Source organism: Meles meles, chromosome 19, assembly GCF_922984935.1.
Source record: "Meles meles chromosome 19, mMelMel3.1 paternal haplotype, whole genome shotgun sequence".
Lineage (NCBI taxonomy): Eukaryota > Metazoa > Chordata > Mammalia > Carnivora > Mustelidae > Meles > Meles meles.
This window is the reverse complement of record NC_060084.1, coordinates 13040893-13057292: the sequence shown is the minus strand read 5'-3', so window position 1 is coordinate 13057292 and position 16400 is coordinate 13040893. Positions and strand designations below refer to the sequence as shown.

Below are 16400 nucleotides of genomic sequence, written 5' to 3'. Positions count from 1 at the left end.
TCCCAAGACTTTACTTAATCACATCTGCGAAGTCCCTCTTTAGCCACCCCTGGAGACATTCACAGGTTACAGGGGAGTCCAGCAGGGACATGTGGAGGATGCCCCTTAGTCAACCTACCCGACTCCCCAGCTCTGCCAGCCCCAAGCACTCATGCTCCCTCCACTCTCTGCCAGTCCAAATTGGCGTCTAAAAATGGATTTTTCAATACTGACTACCGTATAAGGCCAGAAGGAACTTTTTGGTTCTAATTTTTAGCAAATGGGAGTCTAACTTAAAAAAAAAAAAAATGCCTTGGCCCGTGTAACGGGAAGTGTCTAGGTGTGGGCTTCAGGCACAGCTTGAACCAAGGTCAGCCAGTGCCAGCTGGCCCTCCTGTGTCTCCCACCATCCCTTTGCTCGGCCATCTGCTGTGCCGGCTCCACTTTCGGGCCGATCCCGCACACACAGTGGCAAGATGACTCACGAGCTCCAGCAGCGCCAGCGCTCGTATGCCAGGTTCAAGTCCAGGGAGAAGAGGTAGAGGCTCTTTTTCTGCAATGAGCACTGGCAAATGTTTTGCTGCAACTCTCTGGCTGTGGTTGGTTCCTGTGTCCATTCCTCAGCTGAGGCTTGGGGAGCCCAGTGGTGCCCTGGAGTTAGGCTGCCTTGACCTTCCGTGTGAACGACAACATCCCCATCTTTGAAACCTTAGGATCAGACCACCGATACAGTGAACAAATCTGTATCTTTACTGAGAGAAAAACCTCTTCTAACAGCCTTCCTGAGCAAAATGTGTCTCCCATAGCAGTTATCTCCTGTAGACAATTGTGTAAGGCCAAACATGCCTAGTATGAGACCGAGAGGAAGATTCTGTAGTTTTGACCGTGGAAGTCATGATAATTGTGTTGATCATGGGCCAGTCACAGTTACAGCCCATTACGTATCTTAGCTCACATCACACGGCAGTCCTGGGAAGTATTAACATTCTTCCCTTGAAACTGAGCTCCCACAAGGGACCTGGACTCCGGGTGTACACTGAGCGCAAAGCCCCTGCCTTTACTTTACTGACATATCAAAGAGAGTTTTTCTGTATATCCCATTACTGGATATCCATCTTTCATTTAAATGAAGGTTCATTTAATGAAGACGCAAGGACCTCAGGAACGTGAGCGCTGTCATGGCCTGTAGCCAGGTGGGAGGTACGCTGGAGGAGGCCCAAACAGGACTGGCTGAGGGGCTGGCTGAGAGGGGGAAGAAAAGGCTCTGTCAAGGTCAGTGCCTGGATTTTCAGTTCAAGGAACTAGCTGAGTTGGAGATAGTGCTGTCGGGTGAGGAGAGAAACAGTCCAGATTTGGCAGTGGAAGGAGAAAGAGGGTCTGGACCTGGACAGGATGACAAAAAAGTTCCGTGAATATGTCCCCACCCCCACCACAGAACAAGAATCAGTGTAGAAACTGGGCTCCTTCAGCACAACCTGGTGGGTAGCCTGGTGCTACATGACACCCAGTAAACAATAGAAATAGTTTCCAGTGAGCAGGACTTCACAGATGCACTTAAAAAAAAAAGTAACAGATTTGTAAATCTCTGTCGTAGACACTTAGCTCCTCACAACTCATTTACAGATGGCCCTTCGCCCCATCTGCTCATTTAAGAACTTCTGGCAGAAACAGGGGATGGCAAAGATGAGGGTGGAAAGCAGTTCTTCTTCTCAGTCCTGTGACAACATGCGAGAAGTTTGTGGAATGTGCAGTTTTGTCGTCTTTGGTCTTTCTTCTTTCCTCTCTGCTGAGGAGCTGCTGGGGATAACAGGATAAGGTGCTTTCTCAGGTTAGCATTCTGAAGTTCGAGGAGGCCCAGGAAGGGGACTCTGATTGGAAGAGTAGGCAAAATTAGAGGACTAGGCAAAGAAGACTGAGAAAGAAGAAAGTGGCCACAAAAACCAAGAAAAGGGAATTCGTTTTTAAATTACAGGGAAACAGTTCCATTTCCAGTAATATAGTGGGCTAAAATGCCAATTTTAAAATATATATTTATTTATTTTAAATAAATCTATTTATTTATTTATTTATTTTAAATTTTGAGGTCTGGATAAGCTAACAGGAATTCCCACAGAGAAAGTTCGAAGGAACATTGAACGTTTATATTAGTGTGCTATTTTATGTTAGTTGGCTTGTTTACCTCAGACTGAAAGGGTAAAACAGAATGTATTTTCTCACAGTTCTGGAAGCTAGAAACCTGAGATCAAAGTGTTGGCAGGGTTGGTTCCTTCTGTGGGCCATGAGGGAAGGACCCGTTCTAGGCCCTCTTCTTGGCTTGGAGATGACTGTCTTCCCTCTGTGCCTCACCTCTGTACATGTCTGTGGCCAAATTTCCGGATTTTATGATAATAAAGCGAATGTTGCCTCACCCCCTGTTATAAATGTGACATTCTTCATAAATTTAAGCCCCTCGTGAAAGAGAACAGTGTGAGGCCAGCCTCCAGCTAACCTGCTTATACTCCATGGTGAAGCCTCCTAGAAGCTTCCCAGGCCTCCCACAGCCTGGATCCTGCAGCCCATCCACCCAGGATCTTCTCTCCTGCTATGACAGCCCAGTGAATTTATCTGACCCCGGGGGGTCAGATTAGCCTCTGAGACTGATGGGAAGACTGTAGCCATCTCTCAAGTCTGAGCTTCCAGAGACCAGTTCCTGTGTAGTGGGTCTGCAAGAGATCAAGGCCAAGAGCCTTTGAAGGAGAACTTTGAAGAGGGTGAGCCTTTTGCTCATTTCATATTTAACTTAAGGTGATCACTGGAAGAGATCCTATGGTTTACTTCTGTTTGCCGCCGTTTCATCCAATTTCCTGAGATACCACATCCGTTACCCCATCGAGAAATGAACTGAGCTGTTTTTCATTTCAGCTTCGAGTGTTATGAAACTTTTCGTCCTGCTTTAATGTTGTTACAGTAGAACTCCAGTCACCTTATTATAGATTCATTCTTTTTAAGGCGTCTTCCCAGTGCCTCCAGCACTGGCGGAGGGTATCAGCCTCGTAGCCGTTCAGCGCGAGCAAAGCTGGCTTCTAAAGAAATCAGTGGAAAGCGTCAGTGTGCATTTGAACCTGAGTTAGGGCTATGTCTGCTTCGTTCATTTAGTGATCTGACTCTTTAAAAGAGCCTATTTGATTTATCTGTGTGTTCATATTAATTAAAATGCCCCACAGCTAGCTACCTCTCCTGAAGACCCAACATTAAAAGAAATCAACTTGAAAAAAAAAACCATCCTGTTTTGAAAGTATTTGTAAAGGGCTTTGAAACTGATTACAAGGGAGATGTCACAGCCTGCCTACCTGTTCGGCAGTCTTTCCAAGAGTATGTAGCAGTGGGGACACCTTCTGGAGCTTTTATAGAAGTGGCCATTTCTCACAGAAATCCCTCTGGAGAGCGGCAGGGAAATTCTGGGTACATTCCTCTACCGCTCACCTTGCAGCAAAACTCTGTGGGAAGTCGCTTCAAGGCAAGGTCAAATGTGGCTGGCTTTTCCTTACCTAGATTACAATCAGGATGGAACCCTCATTGTCCAAGAGAAGGGTTCTAGACAATACATTGTTCTTTATGTTGTGCCTTTCAATGACCCCTAAACTGAAAAAGCCTGTGAGTCACTGCCATGGGCCTGGCGTGGCAGACGTAACCAAGGAGAAGCCCTTACCCATGAAGGAGGTGGACTGTCCAGCAAACTGGTGGACAGTGAGCTCTGGAGCCAGGCTAACTTACTGGCTCTCTGAGCTTCCGTTTTGTCATCTGAAGACCGAGGACCCTTGCAGTACCTACGTCATTGAGCTGTTGTGAAGATTTAATCAGGCAGACCTTATCGAGTGTTTCACATAGTACCTGGTGGAGAGTAAGTGATGAGTTGTGTTGGCTGCAGGTACCTACCTCGGGCCTGTTTTCGTCTGTTTGGATTGCTATAACAATCCAAGCACCACACATCCATCTCTCACAGCTCCGGAGGCTGAGAAGCCCAGCGGATGACACAGACAGACTTGGTGCCTGGTGAGAACTGCTTCCTGGTTTGCCGATGGTGTCTTTCTGCTGTATGCTTAAGGTGGAAGGTCCGAGCTCGCTCTCCAGGCTCTCCTGGATAAGGGCATGAATCCCATCATGAAGCTTCCGCTTCCTAAACACCTCTCAGAGGGCCCACCTCCTAATACCATCGCCTTACAGGTTAGGATCCCAGCATACAAGGTCTTGGGGGGGACACAAATATTCAGACCATAGCAAGGCTCTTGTTTGACCACCAATTTTTGTGACCTTCTCGTCACCATCTTCTTTGTGCTTGGTACTTGGCCTTGAGTGCGCAGCAGAATCGTGTTGGAAGCTTTTAAGTATCCTGACTCGAAGTGAATCAGATTCTCTGCAGTTGGGACTCGGGCATCAGCTGATGTTACAATTCGGCACGTGATTCCAATGGACAGCTGCAGGAAGAACCACTGTTCTAGAAGCTCCAACTGCAACTCCTTTTGAGAACCTTTAAAAATATGATTTTACCCCCAAAGGTCTGGGGGTGAAAACTTGAACTTTGGCTACTCATTGATATTCTGCCAACATCCCCCATAGCATAGGTGACCAGTTGGAAGCATTCTGGGACACGATCAAGTCAAAGGGCTAAGGCAGGCTGCTTTCATAATGGGTATGTGACTGCAGTTTGCTTCCCTTCCTCATGTGCCAGAGCTGGGACGAGCTGGTAGGGAAGGCACTGAGCCAGGCCCATCTGTCATTTGGCTCCCGATGTGGGAGGTTCAGCAACTGTAAGACTACAAAGCCAGGCAATAAATAAGGAAACGTGCTTGGGACTTTGTGCCTAGAGGGGCTCAGGAACTTGCCTACTTTTCACTTGACTTAAAGCAATGATTACAGTCTCCACTTAGAGATAGAAAACAGGGGCCAGTCTTATGTGGAGCAGGCTTGTGATGAGTGGAGTTAGAGGAAGGGAGGGAGGCAGGAAGGGAATTCATCTGAATTCCAACAATGAAGGTGTTCCCCAGTCAGCCCCAACACAAGAGCAGCTCAGCGCATTGGACTTCTGCCCTGACTCAGGCACCCTGCTGAGGGTCCCCTGTAAGCCTCAAACAATCAGGTGAGGAGGACTCTATCACCAACACAGTACCCAGGTCACATAGTGTGTGAACAGGGAAGCCGGAGTTCAAACCCAGGCTGTCTGACCCCTCCCACGCCCCACCCACTGCCTTGAACTGAATCACTGGGCACTCCACACATTTTGTTGTCGGAGCACTCGTATTCTGAATGATACCTGTCCCTATGTCTCTGACCGTGACCCACTGGCCTCTGGGTCCTTTGAAGCAAGATTTGGCTTTCTGATCTTTGATAAGCATGCAGTGCTGTGGTCGTCTCCCTAGAAACAGAGCCTGAGATGCTGATTCTTGGCTTATCAAGGGAGGCTCTCTGGAGAAACTGTGAGAGAGTAAGAAAAATGAGATAGGGCAAGGGGAGAACTAGGGCATCTGCCTGACCCCACTGGGGAGCTCTGGAGTGTAAATTGCCTCTGAGCCTGTCCCATTCAGAGCCCTCACTCTCATCTAGCCATCCTAGCCTGCAGATGGCGCCCTAAGGGGAGGGAGGGCATAACCTTCCAGGCATCTCAGGGTCGGGGAAGGAAACTCCTACCAAGGAGCCAGAGAAAAGGGCAGCCGACACCCAGAGCATCCAGCCAGTGGGGGCATCGTTCTGGTGAGAGAGGTGTGACAGTATGCCAGCTACAGCTGTCAGTATGTGTATCCATACATTGGCAACACATGAACCAAACGAACAACTTTAGTCCAGCCAGGGATGGTTTTCACCCTTTGTAGGCACACTCCCAGAATCCAGGTGCAAGGAATCACTGGATTAGAGGTCACTGTGTCTCCTGCAAGGCTGCTCCCCACCCCACACACGCCCCCCAGCCACCCCGAGACTGTGGCTGCCTGCCCCGATGCCAGCACACAACCAACACACACCCTTTGGTCTCCACGTATCATCTGGACCACGGCACAGCATCTCAACGGAAACAAACATGTTTGAGCCGTTATCCCTGCTTCCGGTGAAGGGAGAAGAGCAAAAAAAACTGGAGCACTTTTTTTTTTTAAGATTTTATTTATTTATTTGACAAAGAGAGATATCACAAGTAGGCAGAGAGGCAGGCAGAGAGAGAGAGGAGGAAGCAAGCTCCCTGCTGAGCAGAGAGCCCGATGCGGGGCTCCATCCCAGAACCCCGGGATCATGACCCCAGCCGAAGGTAGAGGCTTAACCCACTGAGCCACCCAGGCGCCCCAAGACTGGAGCACTTTTAAAGTCTGCAGCACAAAAGAGTGTTATCGATCCTAACTTACTCAAGAGTTGAAAATAAAATAGGAGGAGGGGAAGCCTCGGGGCCCAAACCAGTGTGGCTGACAGACAGGGTGTCCAACGTCCATGTGATCTGTCACAGCTAAAGGGAGGGTTTCTTTCCTGGCTTCTCTGGGGATGCTCATATGGGGAGCTCTGGAATCGGAGCAGTATTGATTTTCCTTGTTTGCTATGTACTCTCTTTTAAAAATAACTGAACCTAATCCTCTCGGAGTCAGCATAACAGGAAAGCAATCACCTGTTCCTGAGGGTAAAATGAAATCCGATCCCCCAAACCACCAACATTCTATTTCAGTTTTTTTGGAACAGGTATTTTATTTGCATGATAAATTAAAGCCTTCACTATGACAAGGGCTTCCCTGTCTCCTTATGGCTTCGTCTGTGAGCAGTGGGGCCACTCTCCCAGGCTCCTTTGTCTCCAGAGACCTCTCACTTCCAATTGTTCAGGTATCACGATCCACGGAGGTGTTGTTTGTCCTCAGGTCTGCAGACACGCTACAGCGTTGAATTTTTCCTTTACAGATATTCCCATAGGCACTTTTTTTTTTTCCTGTGCAGCACAACATCCCAGGAGTGTGCAAATGTTGGATGAGAGAGTGCTATTATGTGGGGCAGTGCGGCCGGGTCTCCCTGGGCGTCTCTGCTGACCTGGGGTGATTTAATGAGTGCACGGAATCGTCCTCTGCTCATCAGCACTAGCCCTCGCTGGGAAGCCTGAGTGATGACCTCCTATTAATAATCAGCCCCAGTCCTAGCCATCGTGCTGCCATCCCTACCCACCGTGGGTCCTAAATCTGGCTATACATTAGAATCACCTGGGAAGACTATTAAAAATCGCACTCCTGGGCCCTGTCTGAGACCTGTCGAATCAGAATTCACCCAAGAATGGGGTTCAGGCATCTTTATTTTATTGAGCTTTCCAGCACCCAGCCCAACGAGGACCCTTAGCCGAAAATGGTGTGATTTCGGCGTAAGAGAATGTCAACTTGAGACATCTGGCATGGAATAAACCGCAACGGAAGCTCATGGAAGAAGATGAAAGGAGCTTTTGCGCTCTTCTCCAAGGTCTTAGGGAGTGGGGCGGGTGTGGGTTGGGTGGAGGTCCAGTGCAGCCCTGACAGGTGGTGGTGCCTGGTTCTTTCTTTGGAACGCAAGCCCCTGACTTAAGCTTTGATTGTCGCTGCATCTGTCTCAAAGAGGCACCGCCTCAGAGGCTGAGATCTCCAGTAACCAACTGTCATCCTTACAGCTGGAAAAGGAGCCAGGCCCCTCCGCTCACTAACGTTCCTTCAATTTCAGAATCTTGGTAGATTCGGATAACCGACCATTTGGGCTACTTGTCTCTGCTTGACCCTGTACTATAAATTCCCACCGAGCACAGGCAGGCAAAAGCTGACGCATGCCTGTGCCCCCCCCCCCCCGCCTTTGTAGGTTCGTGTCATGGCCGAGGGAGGCCTACAGTGCCCCCGTGTCCCAGGCGGAGTCCGTCCCGCTCACCTCAACTTCTGCCAGCTCGCAAGCAGTGCCAGCGACAGAGTCCCCCGAGATGGATCTAAATGATTTTGTTAAGTAAGTGCAAATGCAAAGCCAGATGGGGTTTTTTAAATAGCAATTTCTTTCCTCCACACTGACTTACATTCTCAAACTCATCCCTTATTTATTCAACTGGCCACTCACTAGTTAACATTTTAGTGGGGCTTTCTGTGCATGATGCCCTCGACTGTGCCTCTGGGATAGAGTAGAAAATCATTTCTGCTCTCAGGAAGTCACAGCCTCCTGAGCCCTGGAGGACTAAGCCCTTCCCATCACACTGCCCTCTCCATCCGTCCAGGGTCTGCAGCCAGGGTCAGGTCAAGTGTAGCAAGCTAAAAAGGATATGGCAATTGGCCAAACAGTATATCTTCACAATAAAATGCGCCAGTAAATAATGAAAGTTAACATGGAGCTCTGGGGATACAGCAAATTGTCTGGAGAACTTCTAGAGCTTCCCAGAATTTCTCATAATTTGGACGTAGGCTCAGTAGGCCAGGAAAGAAGGGTTGGAGTCTATGGAAAATTGGCCAGCCTGATGTCCCAGAGTCCATGTTTGAGGGCAGGGAGTAACAGAGCACTGCCCATCTGGCCTCTTGAGAAAAGCATCCTTTGAGTGAGAACCCACTTATCTTTTGGGGTGCAGTAGAGGAGAGAGGAAGGTGGGGGGTCTACGACGTAGCTGAAGACCGTGTTGTGATGATTGCTGAATGAGTCATTCAACACATCTCATTCAACTCTCTCCAGGACTGTCCTCACAGATGAAGGTGTCGGGTGTGAAGAAAGAGAATACAAGAAAGTACAAGTGCCCACCGTGGTCATCTCCGATGTACAGTTTTCAGTCCGCAGCATGTCTTGGCAAGCCGAGGGTCCTTCCTCTAAAGGACAAACAGAGGCAGAAGCAATGGCAAGTGTCGTGCTGGGGTTTGGGTGGGATGAGGCTGGGAAATGTCATCCGGGTCACTTCCCAACCGAACACCCTCAGAGCCATCATCCCACCGAGAGCCACACACCTCAGCACATAGATTTTTCTCTTTTTTTTTTTTGTTTTTTTTTTTAATTTATTTATTTATTTTTATTTGCTTATTTACAGCATAACAGTATTCATTGTTCTGGCATCACACCCAGTGCTCCATGCAGTACGTGCCCTCCCTATTACCCACCACCTGGTTCCTCAACCTCCCACCACACCCCACCCCACCCCCTCCCGCCGCCCCTTCATAACCCTCTGGTTATTTTTCAGAGTCCACAGTCTCTCATGGTTCATCTCCCCTTCCAGTTTCCCTCAACTCCCTCTCCTCTCCATCTCCCCATGTCCTCCATGTTATTTGTTATGCTCCACAAATAAGTGAGACCATATGATACTTGACTCTCTCTGCTTGACTTATTTCGCTCAGCATAATTTCTTCCAGTCCCGTCCATGTTGCTACAAAAGTTGGGTATTCGTCCTTTCTGATGGAGGCATAATACTCCATTGTGTATATGGACCACATCTTCCTTATCCATTCATCCGTTGAAGGGCATCTTGGTTCTTTCCACAGTTTGGCGACCGTAGCCATTGCTGCAATAAACATTGGGGTACAAATGGCCCTTCTTTTCACTACATCTGTATCTTTGGGGTAAATACCCAGCAGTGCAATTGCAGGGTCATAGGGAAGCTCTATTTTTAATTTCTTCAGGAATCTCCACACTGTTCTCCAAAGTGGCTGCACTAACTTGCATTCCCACCAACAGTGTAAGAGGGTTCCCCTTTCTCCACATCCTCTCCAGCACACGTTGTTTCCTGTCTTGCTAATTTTGGCCATTCTAACTGGTGTTAGGTGGTATCTCAATGTTGTTTTAATTTGAATCTCCCTGATGGCTAGTGATGATGAACATTTTTTCATGTGTCTGATAGCCATTTGTATGTCTTCGTTGGAGAAGTGTCTTTTCATATCTTCTGCCCATTTTTTGATATGATTATCTGTTTTGTGTATGTTGAGTTTGAGAAGTTCTTTGTAGATCCTGGATATCAACCTTTTGTCTGTACTGTCATTTGCAAATATCTTCTCCCATTCCGTGGGTTGCCTCTTTGTTTTGTTGACTGTTTCCTTTGCTGTGCAGAAGCTTTTGATCTTGATGAAGTCCCAAAAGTTCATTTTTGCTTTTGTTTCCTTGGCCTTTGGAGACTTATCTTGAAAGAAGTTGCTGTGGCTGATATCGAAGAGGTTACTGCCTATGTTCTCCTCTAGGATTCTGATAGATTCCTGTCTCACGTTGAGGTCTTTTATCCATTTCAAGTTTATCTTTGTGAACGGTGTAAGAGAATGGTCGAGTTTCATTCTTCTACATATCGCTGTCCAGTTTTCCCAGCACCATTTATTGAAGAGACTGTCTTTTTTTCATTGAATATTTTTTCCTGTTTTGTCGAAGATTATTTCACCATAGAGTTGAGGGTCCATATCTGGGCTCTCCACTCTGTTCCACTGGTCTATGTGTCTGTTTTTATGCCAGTACCACGCTGTCTTGGTGATCACAGCTTTGTAGTAAAGCTTGAAATCGGGTAACGTGATGCCGCCAGTTTTGTTTTTGTTTTTCAACATTTCCTTAGCAATTCGGGGTCTCTTCTGACTCCATACAAATTTTAGGATTATTTGCTCCAGCTCTTTGAAAAATATCGGTGGAATTTTGATCGGAATGGCATTAAAAGTATAGATTGCTCTAGGCAGTATAGACATTTTAACAATGTTTATTCTTCCAATCCAAGAGCATGGAACAGTCTTCCATCTTTTTGTGTCTTCTTCAATTTCTTTCATGAGTGTTCTGTAGTTCCTCGAGTACAGGTCCTTTACTTCTTTGGTTAGGTTTATGCCCAGGTATCTTATGGTTCTTGGTGCTATAGTAAATGGAATCGATTCTCTAATTTCCCTTTCTGTATTTTCATTATTACTGTATAAGAAAGCCACTGATTTCTGTACATTGACTTTGTATCCTGCCACGTTACTGAATTGCTGTATGAGTTCTAGTAGTTTGGGGGTGGAGTCTTTGGGGTTTTCCATATAAAGAATCATGTCATCTGCGAAGAGAGAGAGTTTGACTTCTTCCTTGCCAATTTGGATACCTTTTATTTCTCTTTGTTGTCTGATTGCCATTGCTAGAACTTCTAATACTATGTTGAACAAGAGTGGTGAGAGTGGGCATCCTTGTCGTGTTCCTGATCTCAACGGGAAGGCTGCAAGCTTTTTCCCATTGAGGATGATATTTGCTGTGGGTCTTTCATAGATAGATTTTATGAAGTTCAGGAATGTTCCCTCTATCCCTATACTTTGAAGCGTTTTCATCAGGAACGGATGCTGGATTTTGTCAAATGCTTTTTCTGCATCAATTGAGAGGACCATGTGGTTCTTCTCTCTTCTCTTATTGATGTGTTCTATCACACTGATTGATTTGCGAATGTTGAACCAACCTTGCAACCCAGGGATGAATCCCACCTGGTCATGGTGGATAATCTTTTTAATGTGCTGCTGGATCCTGTTTGCTAGGATCTTGTTGAGAATCTTTGCATCCATATTCATCAGTGATATTGGTCTGAAATTCTCCTTTTTGGTAGGGTCTTTGCCTGGTTTGGGGATCAGGGTAATGCTGGCTTCATAAAAAGAGTCTGGAAGTTTTCCTTCTAGATTTTTCTCTTTAATGAAAAAGCTGGTTATCTGTAACCCAAGGCATTCTTCCCAGCTCCCAGATAGAGCCTACAAAAGGAGAAAGATTCTCCTCAGTCATCCCATAGTGAAAACAAAGGGAAGACCAAGGGATTTTAAAAATTCATACCCTTGGGGCGCCTGGGTGGCTCAGTGGATTAAGCCGCTGCCTTCGGCTCAGGTCATGATCTCAGGGTCCTGGGATCGAGCCCCGCATCGGGCTCTCTGCTCAGCGGAGAGCCTGCTTCCCTTCCTCTCTCTCTGCCTGCCTCTCTTGTGATTTCTCTCTGTCAAATAAATAAATAAAAATCTTTAAAAAATAAATAAATAAATAAATAAATAAAATAAAATAAAAATTCATACCCTTAAATTCTTCGAGAAGGATGGCCTAAGGAAATCATTGGAGATATAAAGATTTAGGTACAACGATGTTTGCCACAACACTTTAGAAATAGAAAAAAAAATAGAAAAATAAATTAGCATATCTCCATGGACAATATAAAATCTTTTAAAATAGGGTTTGTTGGGACATCTGGGTGGCTCAGTGGGTTAAGCGTCTTCCTTCAGCTCAGGTCATGATCTTAGGGCCCCCTGCTCCTCTGCCTGCCACTCTCCCTGCTTGTGTTCCCTCTTTCTCTCTCTCTGGCAAATAAATAAGTAAAATCTTTTTTAAAAAATAAAAGTAAAATAGAGTTTGTCTCCGTCGTGGCAGAGTGGGAGTAAGCAAGCATTTTCATGCTTTGTAGGTAATTATGAACTGGCATAGCCTCCGTGAAATACAATTTGGAGAGTGTATCAAAATTTAAAACGCACAGTTCCTCTGCTACGATACTCTTCTCTGGATAGGCCTTTATGCTCTCATAGACATGGACTCTCCTTATACACTGAAGCTTTGGTGGTAAAAGTAAGAAAAATTGGAAACAACTTTACTCCATAGTAGGAGACTTGCTAAATAAACCAAATTGTAGTTGCACAAAGCAATACTAGAAAATCTTTTTTTTTTAAGGCAAAAGATTTATGCAGTCTGAAGAGAAACCAGAGTATTAAAAATCTTTTTTTTAAATGAGGAAATTCTCTAATACTGATTTAGAGCAGCCTCTGATATATTAAGTAAAATAAATCCATGTTCTGTATTTATTTTTTGTTTTAATTGCAGTAGCGTTAGCATACAGGGTTGCGTCAGCTTCAGGCGGACAACATAGTGACCCAACTATGTGGGCAGCGCACTATGTCGTCACTATGTGACTCATCAAGTCTGTTCATTACTCGGTGCTCGTCGTGTGAAGTGAGCACTTTGTCCTCATCCCCTGTTTCACGCATCCTCCCACCCGCCTCCCTTCTGGGAACCACCTGATTGTTCTCTGTGGTAAAGAGTCTGCCTCTTGGTTTGTCTCTTCTTTTTCTTCGTGGAATTGCTTTGTTTCTTAAATTCCACATATGAGTGAAATCAGATAGTATTTGCCTTTCTCTGACTGACTGACCTCCCTTAGCGTTATACTCTCTAGGTCATTCCGTGTTGCTGCAAATGGCAAAATGTGATTCTTTTTTAGGGCTGAGTGATATTCCATTGATGGTATATATCCCCCCCTTCTTTTTTATCCATTCGTCTATCAGTGGACACTTGGGCGCTTCCATAATTTGGCTATTGTAAGTAATGCTGCAGTAAACATAGGGCTGCATCTATCCCTTTGAGTTAGTGTTTTCAAATTCTTTGGGTAAATACCCAGTAGAAGAATTACTGGATTATATGGGGATTCTGTTTTTAATTTTTTGAGGACTCTCCACACTGTTTTCCGTTGTCTGCACCAGTTTGCATTCCCACCAACAGTGCACAAGGGTTCCTTTTCCTCTACATCCTCACCAACACTTGTTGCTTGTGTTTTTTGACTGTAGCCATTATGACAGGTGTGAGGTAAGAGCCTATTGGGGTTTTGATTTGCATTTCCCTGATGACAAGTGATGATGAACATCTTTTCATGTACCTGTTGGATACATGTTCTATTTTTAAAAAGTATGTTAGGGGCGCCTGGGTGGCTCAGTGTGTTAAAGCCTCTGCCTTCGGCTCAGGTCATGATCTCAGGGTCCTGGGATCGAGCCCCGCATCGGGCTCTCCACTCAGCAGAAAGCCTGCTTCCCTTCCTCTCTCTCTCTGCCTGCCTCTCTGCCTACTTGTGATCTCTGTCAAATAAATTAAAAAATAAAAAAATTAAAAAAAAAGTATGTTAGGTAATCCTTGGGAAGAATATTTAGTCCACATGGACGGCAGCACTCTTATCTACTGACAAGTCAGAACACAAACACATATCCTTACATAAACACATTATACGCCCACACATACATACGTATAACTTAGTGTAACTTAGTAATTGATTTATGTTTCTCTTTGAAGCTTTCTGTGTTTTCCAGATTTTTAGAATACATGTGTATATGTAAAACAGTTGTCTTTTAAATGTTTTCTTTAAGAGGTTTGTCCTAGAAAACTCAACAATACAGAAAAATGAAAGCAATAATTTCCTCACAATGCCACCACTCAGGAAAAGTGCTACCGCAACTTTAGCAGACAACCTCTCAGCTCGCTGTTTGATCTCTGAATGAATTTGCACACGCTTTTACCTTCGGGTGTGATCCCTGGGTGTGTGCAATTGTACGGAAGTGGAACTGCTTCTTCACTCCGTAATGTGTCGTGCATCTGATTCCCAGTCCCGAAATATACACTGAATCGCCCTCAGTGGGTGCAGGTGCCACGCCCTCTCCATTCGCAGTGATCCCCCGTTGATAGGCATTTCGTTTGCTTCCGAAGTTTTGTTGTTTTAAGGAGTTCTGCAGTGAACATCCTTATACATGTATTTTGGGCATTTGTCCATTGATCTCCACAGGGGAAAAAATGTACTATTTTTAAGGTATGAACAATATACTTCAATTTTCTGTCACTGAGTGGGGAGGAGCACATGGAGGACCTGTCGTGGATGCTTGCTAGCTTTTCCCCACACCTCTAATTTCTAGGGATTAAACCTCAACTCTGATGAAACAGAAAAAACAGACCCAAACCCGAGCCAGGTGGAGGTTCAGGAACCCCCATGGATCCTAGAGCAGGAAGAAATATTTTCCATCGGGATCGAAGAAGTAAGTAACACCTTCTGGGCCCTGAAGTCAGGTGAGACTGACTCTGCTTGCTGAGCACCTGCCCCAAGTGGGAAACGTAAACCTTGGCAGACCACTGTGCCTCCGATTATCATCACTTACGTGCAGGGTGCTGGGCGAGCCACCTTTCACAAAGTCAAATAAGTTAAGGTCAGGAATTAACCCGTAAATGGACGAAAGCTTACCCTACCTTCATCCCGGCTGAGGCCCTCCCACAGGATGACTTACCGGTGTTTGCTGTTCCAGGTGTTTGATATTCTGCCCCTCTATGGAGCGCTGCAGCCGCACAGTAGCCACCAGATGTCATTCACCTTCTACGGACACTGTGACATCATTGCACAGGCTAAAGCCCTGTGCGAAGTGGAAGGAGGGCCCACCTATGAGATAATGCTGAAGGGAGAGGCTTCCCTGGTCAACTATTCCTTTGACACCAAGGATATTAACTACGGGTTACAGGTATTGCCAACTGCAGGGAGGGGACTTCCCGGTTTCTCCTCAAACATCGCACACAGTTCCGTGCTCTGACATCTCCTGGAACCTCGGATCATCACAGTCTCGCCACCACCCCAACCTTGATCCCTGATCTGCCTCCCTAAACCTGATCATCTCACCGCCAGCTGTTGGCCAGGCATTTTTCACCTGCTTCTCTGTCTCCTAGAATTCGTGTTAGATGCCTTCCCTCACAATCCAGAAGCCCACACCAAGCCCTGCTTTTCTTCCAACAGCACGGTCACCTTCTCAGTCCCTTAAGCTTACCATCTCCAAGGCATTTGCCGCTGCGCTCTCGCTACTCGCTACCGCCTCTCCATCCTTACCGGCATCGGGGCTTTCTGATTCATCCAGCAGGATCCCTCAGCATCAGTGTGCCCTTCCCATGGCTACTGAGGTTCTCAGGGCTCGGAGGCTTTTCAAGCCACGCCTGAGATAGGACAGCAGTCCTGCTCAGCCCATACCATGTGCACGAGTCCCCCAGGAATCTGCTTCCAGGGCAGGCTCTGGTTCAGTAGGTCTGGGGTGGGGCCTTGAGAAAGATGACTCTCGCAAGCAGTTCTGCCAAGCTCCCAGGTGAGGCCGAGGACCCCACGGAAGAAGGGATTACACCGCACTCCTCGCTTCCGCCACCAACCCGTCTACACAGCACTGCTACACAGACTTTCCCAAACCTGCATTTTCATCTTCTCAAGTCCCACAACAGTCAACCCCAGCAGCATTTGGGAAAGTGACATAGGATTGAGAAAGGAGTGTGGTTTTGTAGTCAGAAGAACTGGGATGTCACCCCAGCCTGACTTCCTACTCGGAACCTTAAGCACATCAAGACCTCTCCAAGCCACAGTGCCCCTCATCTATAAAGTAAGAATGGGGTAGCAGTGCCTGTCTCCTAGGTGGTTGTGGTCATTTAAGTAAAGTATCTGGTCAGTCCTGTGCATGGGGCAGGGAAGCCTCCAATCCTGAGGCCCTTTCTCTGTCACCCATTGGATCAGAGTCAAGCTCTTCCATGTGGGTGAGGGTCTCCTAAGCCCCTCTATTAACTGATGCTCCTTACAGATTAAATTTCATTTATTATAGTTTCCCCTTCGAGCCCGTTCATCTGTTTGTGACCAAACTAGTTTACGTGCCGACCCTATTACTTTCCAGCCCTCCCTGCCCCGATACTTCCTCTCATATTATCCCTCTTGTCTACTCTGCCAACCC

The 16400-nt window shown here is 46.4% G+C and overlaps 1 protein-coding gene across 1 annotated transcript in view; it reads left to right on the top strand.

Moving 5' to 3' along the window:
• Positions 1-16400, top strand: part of HYDIN (HYDIN axonemal central pair apparatus protein) — a 301936-nt gene that overhangs the window by 158682 nt on the left and 126854 nt on the right. Inside the window, exons 23-26 of the mRNA XM_045986716.1 lie at positions 7792-7929; positions 8638-8719; positions 14571-14690; positions 14955-15164. Of these exons, the coding sequence (XP_045842672.1) occupies positions 7792-7929; positions 8638-8719; positions 14571-14690; positions 14955-15164 (550 nt within the window). The remainder of the gene's footprint in view (positions 1-7791; positions 7930-8637; positions 8720-14570; positions 14691-14954; positions 15165-16400) is intronic.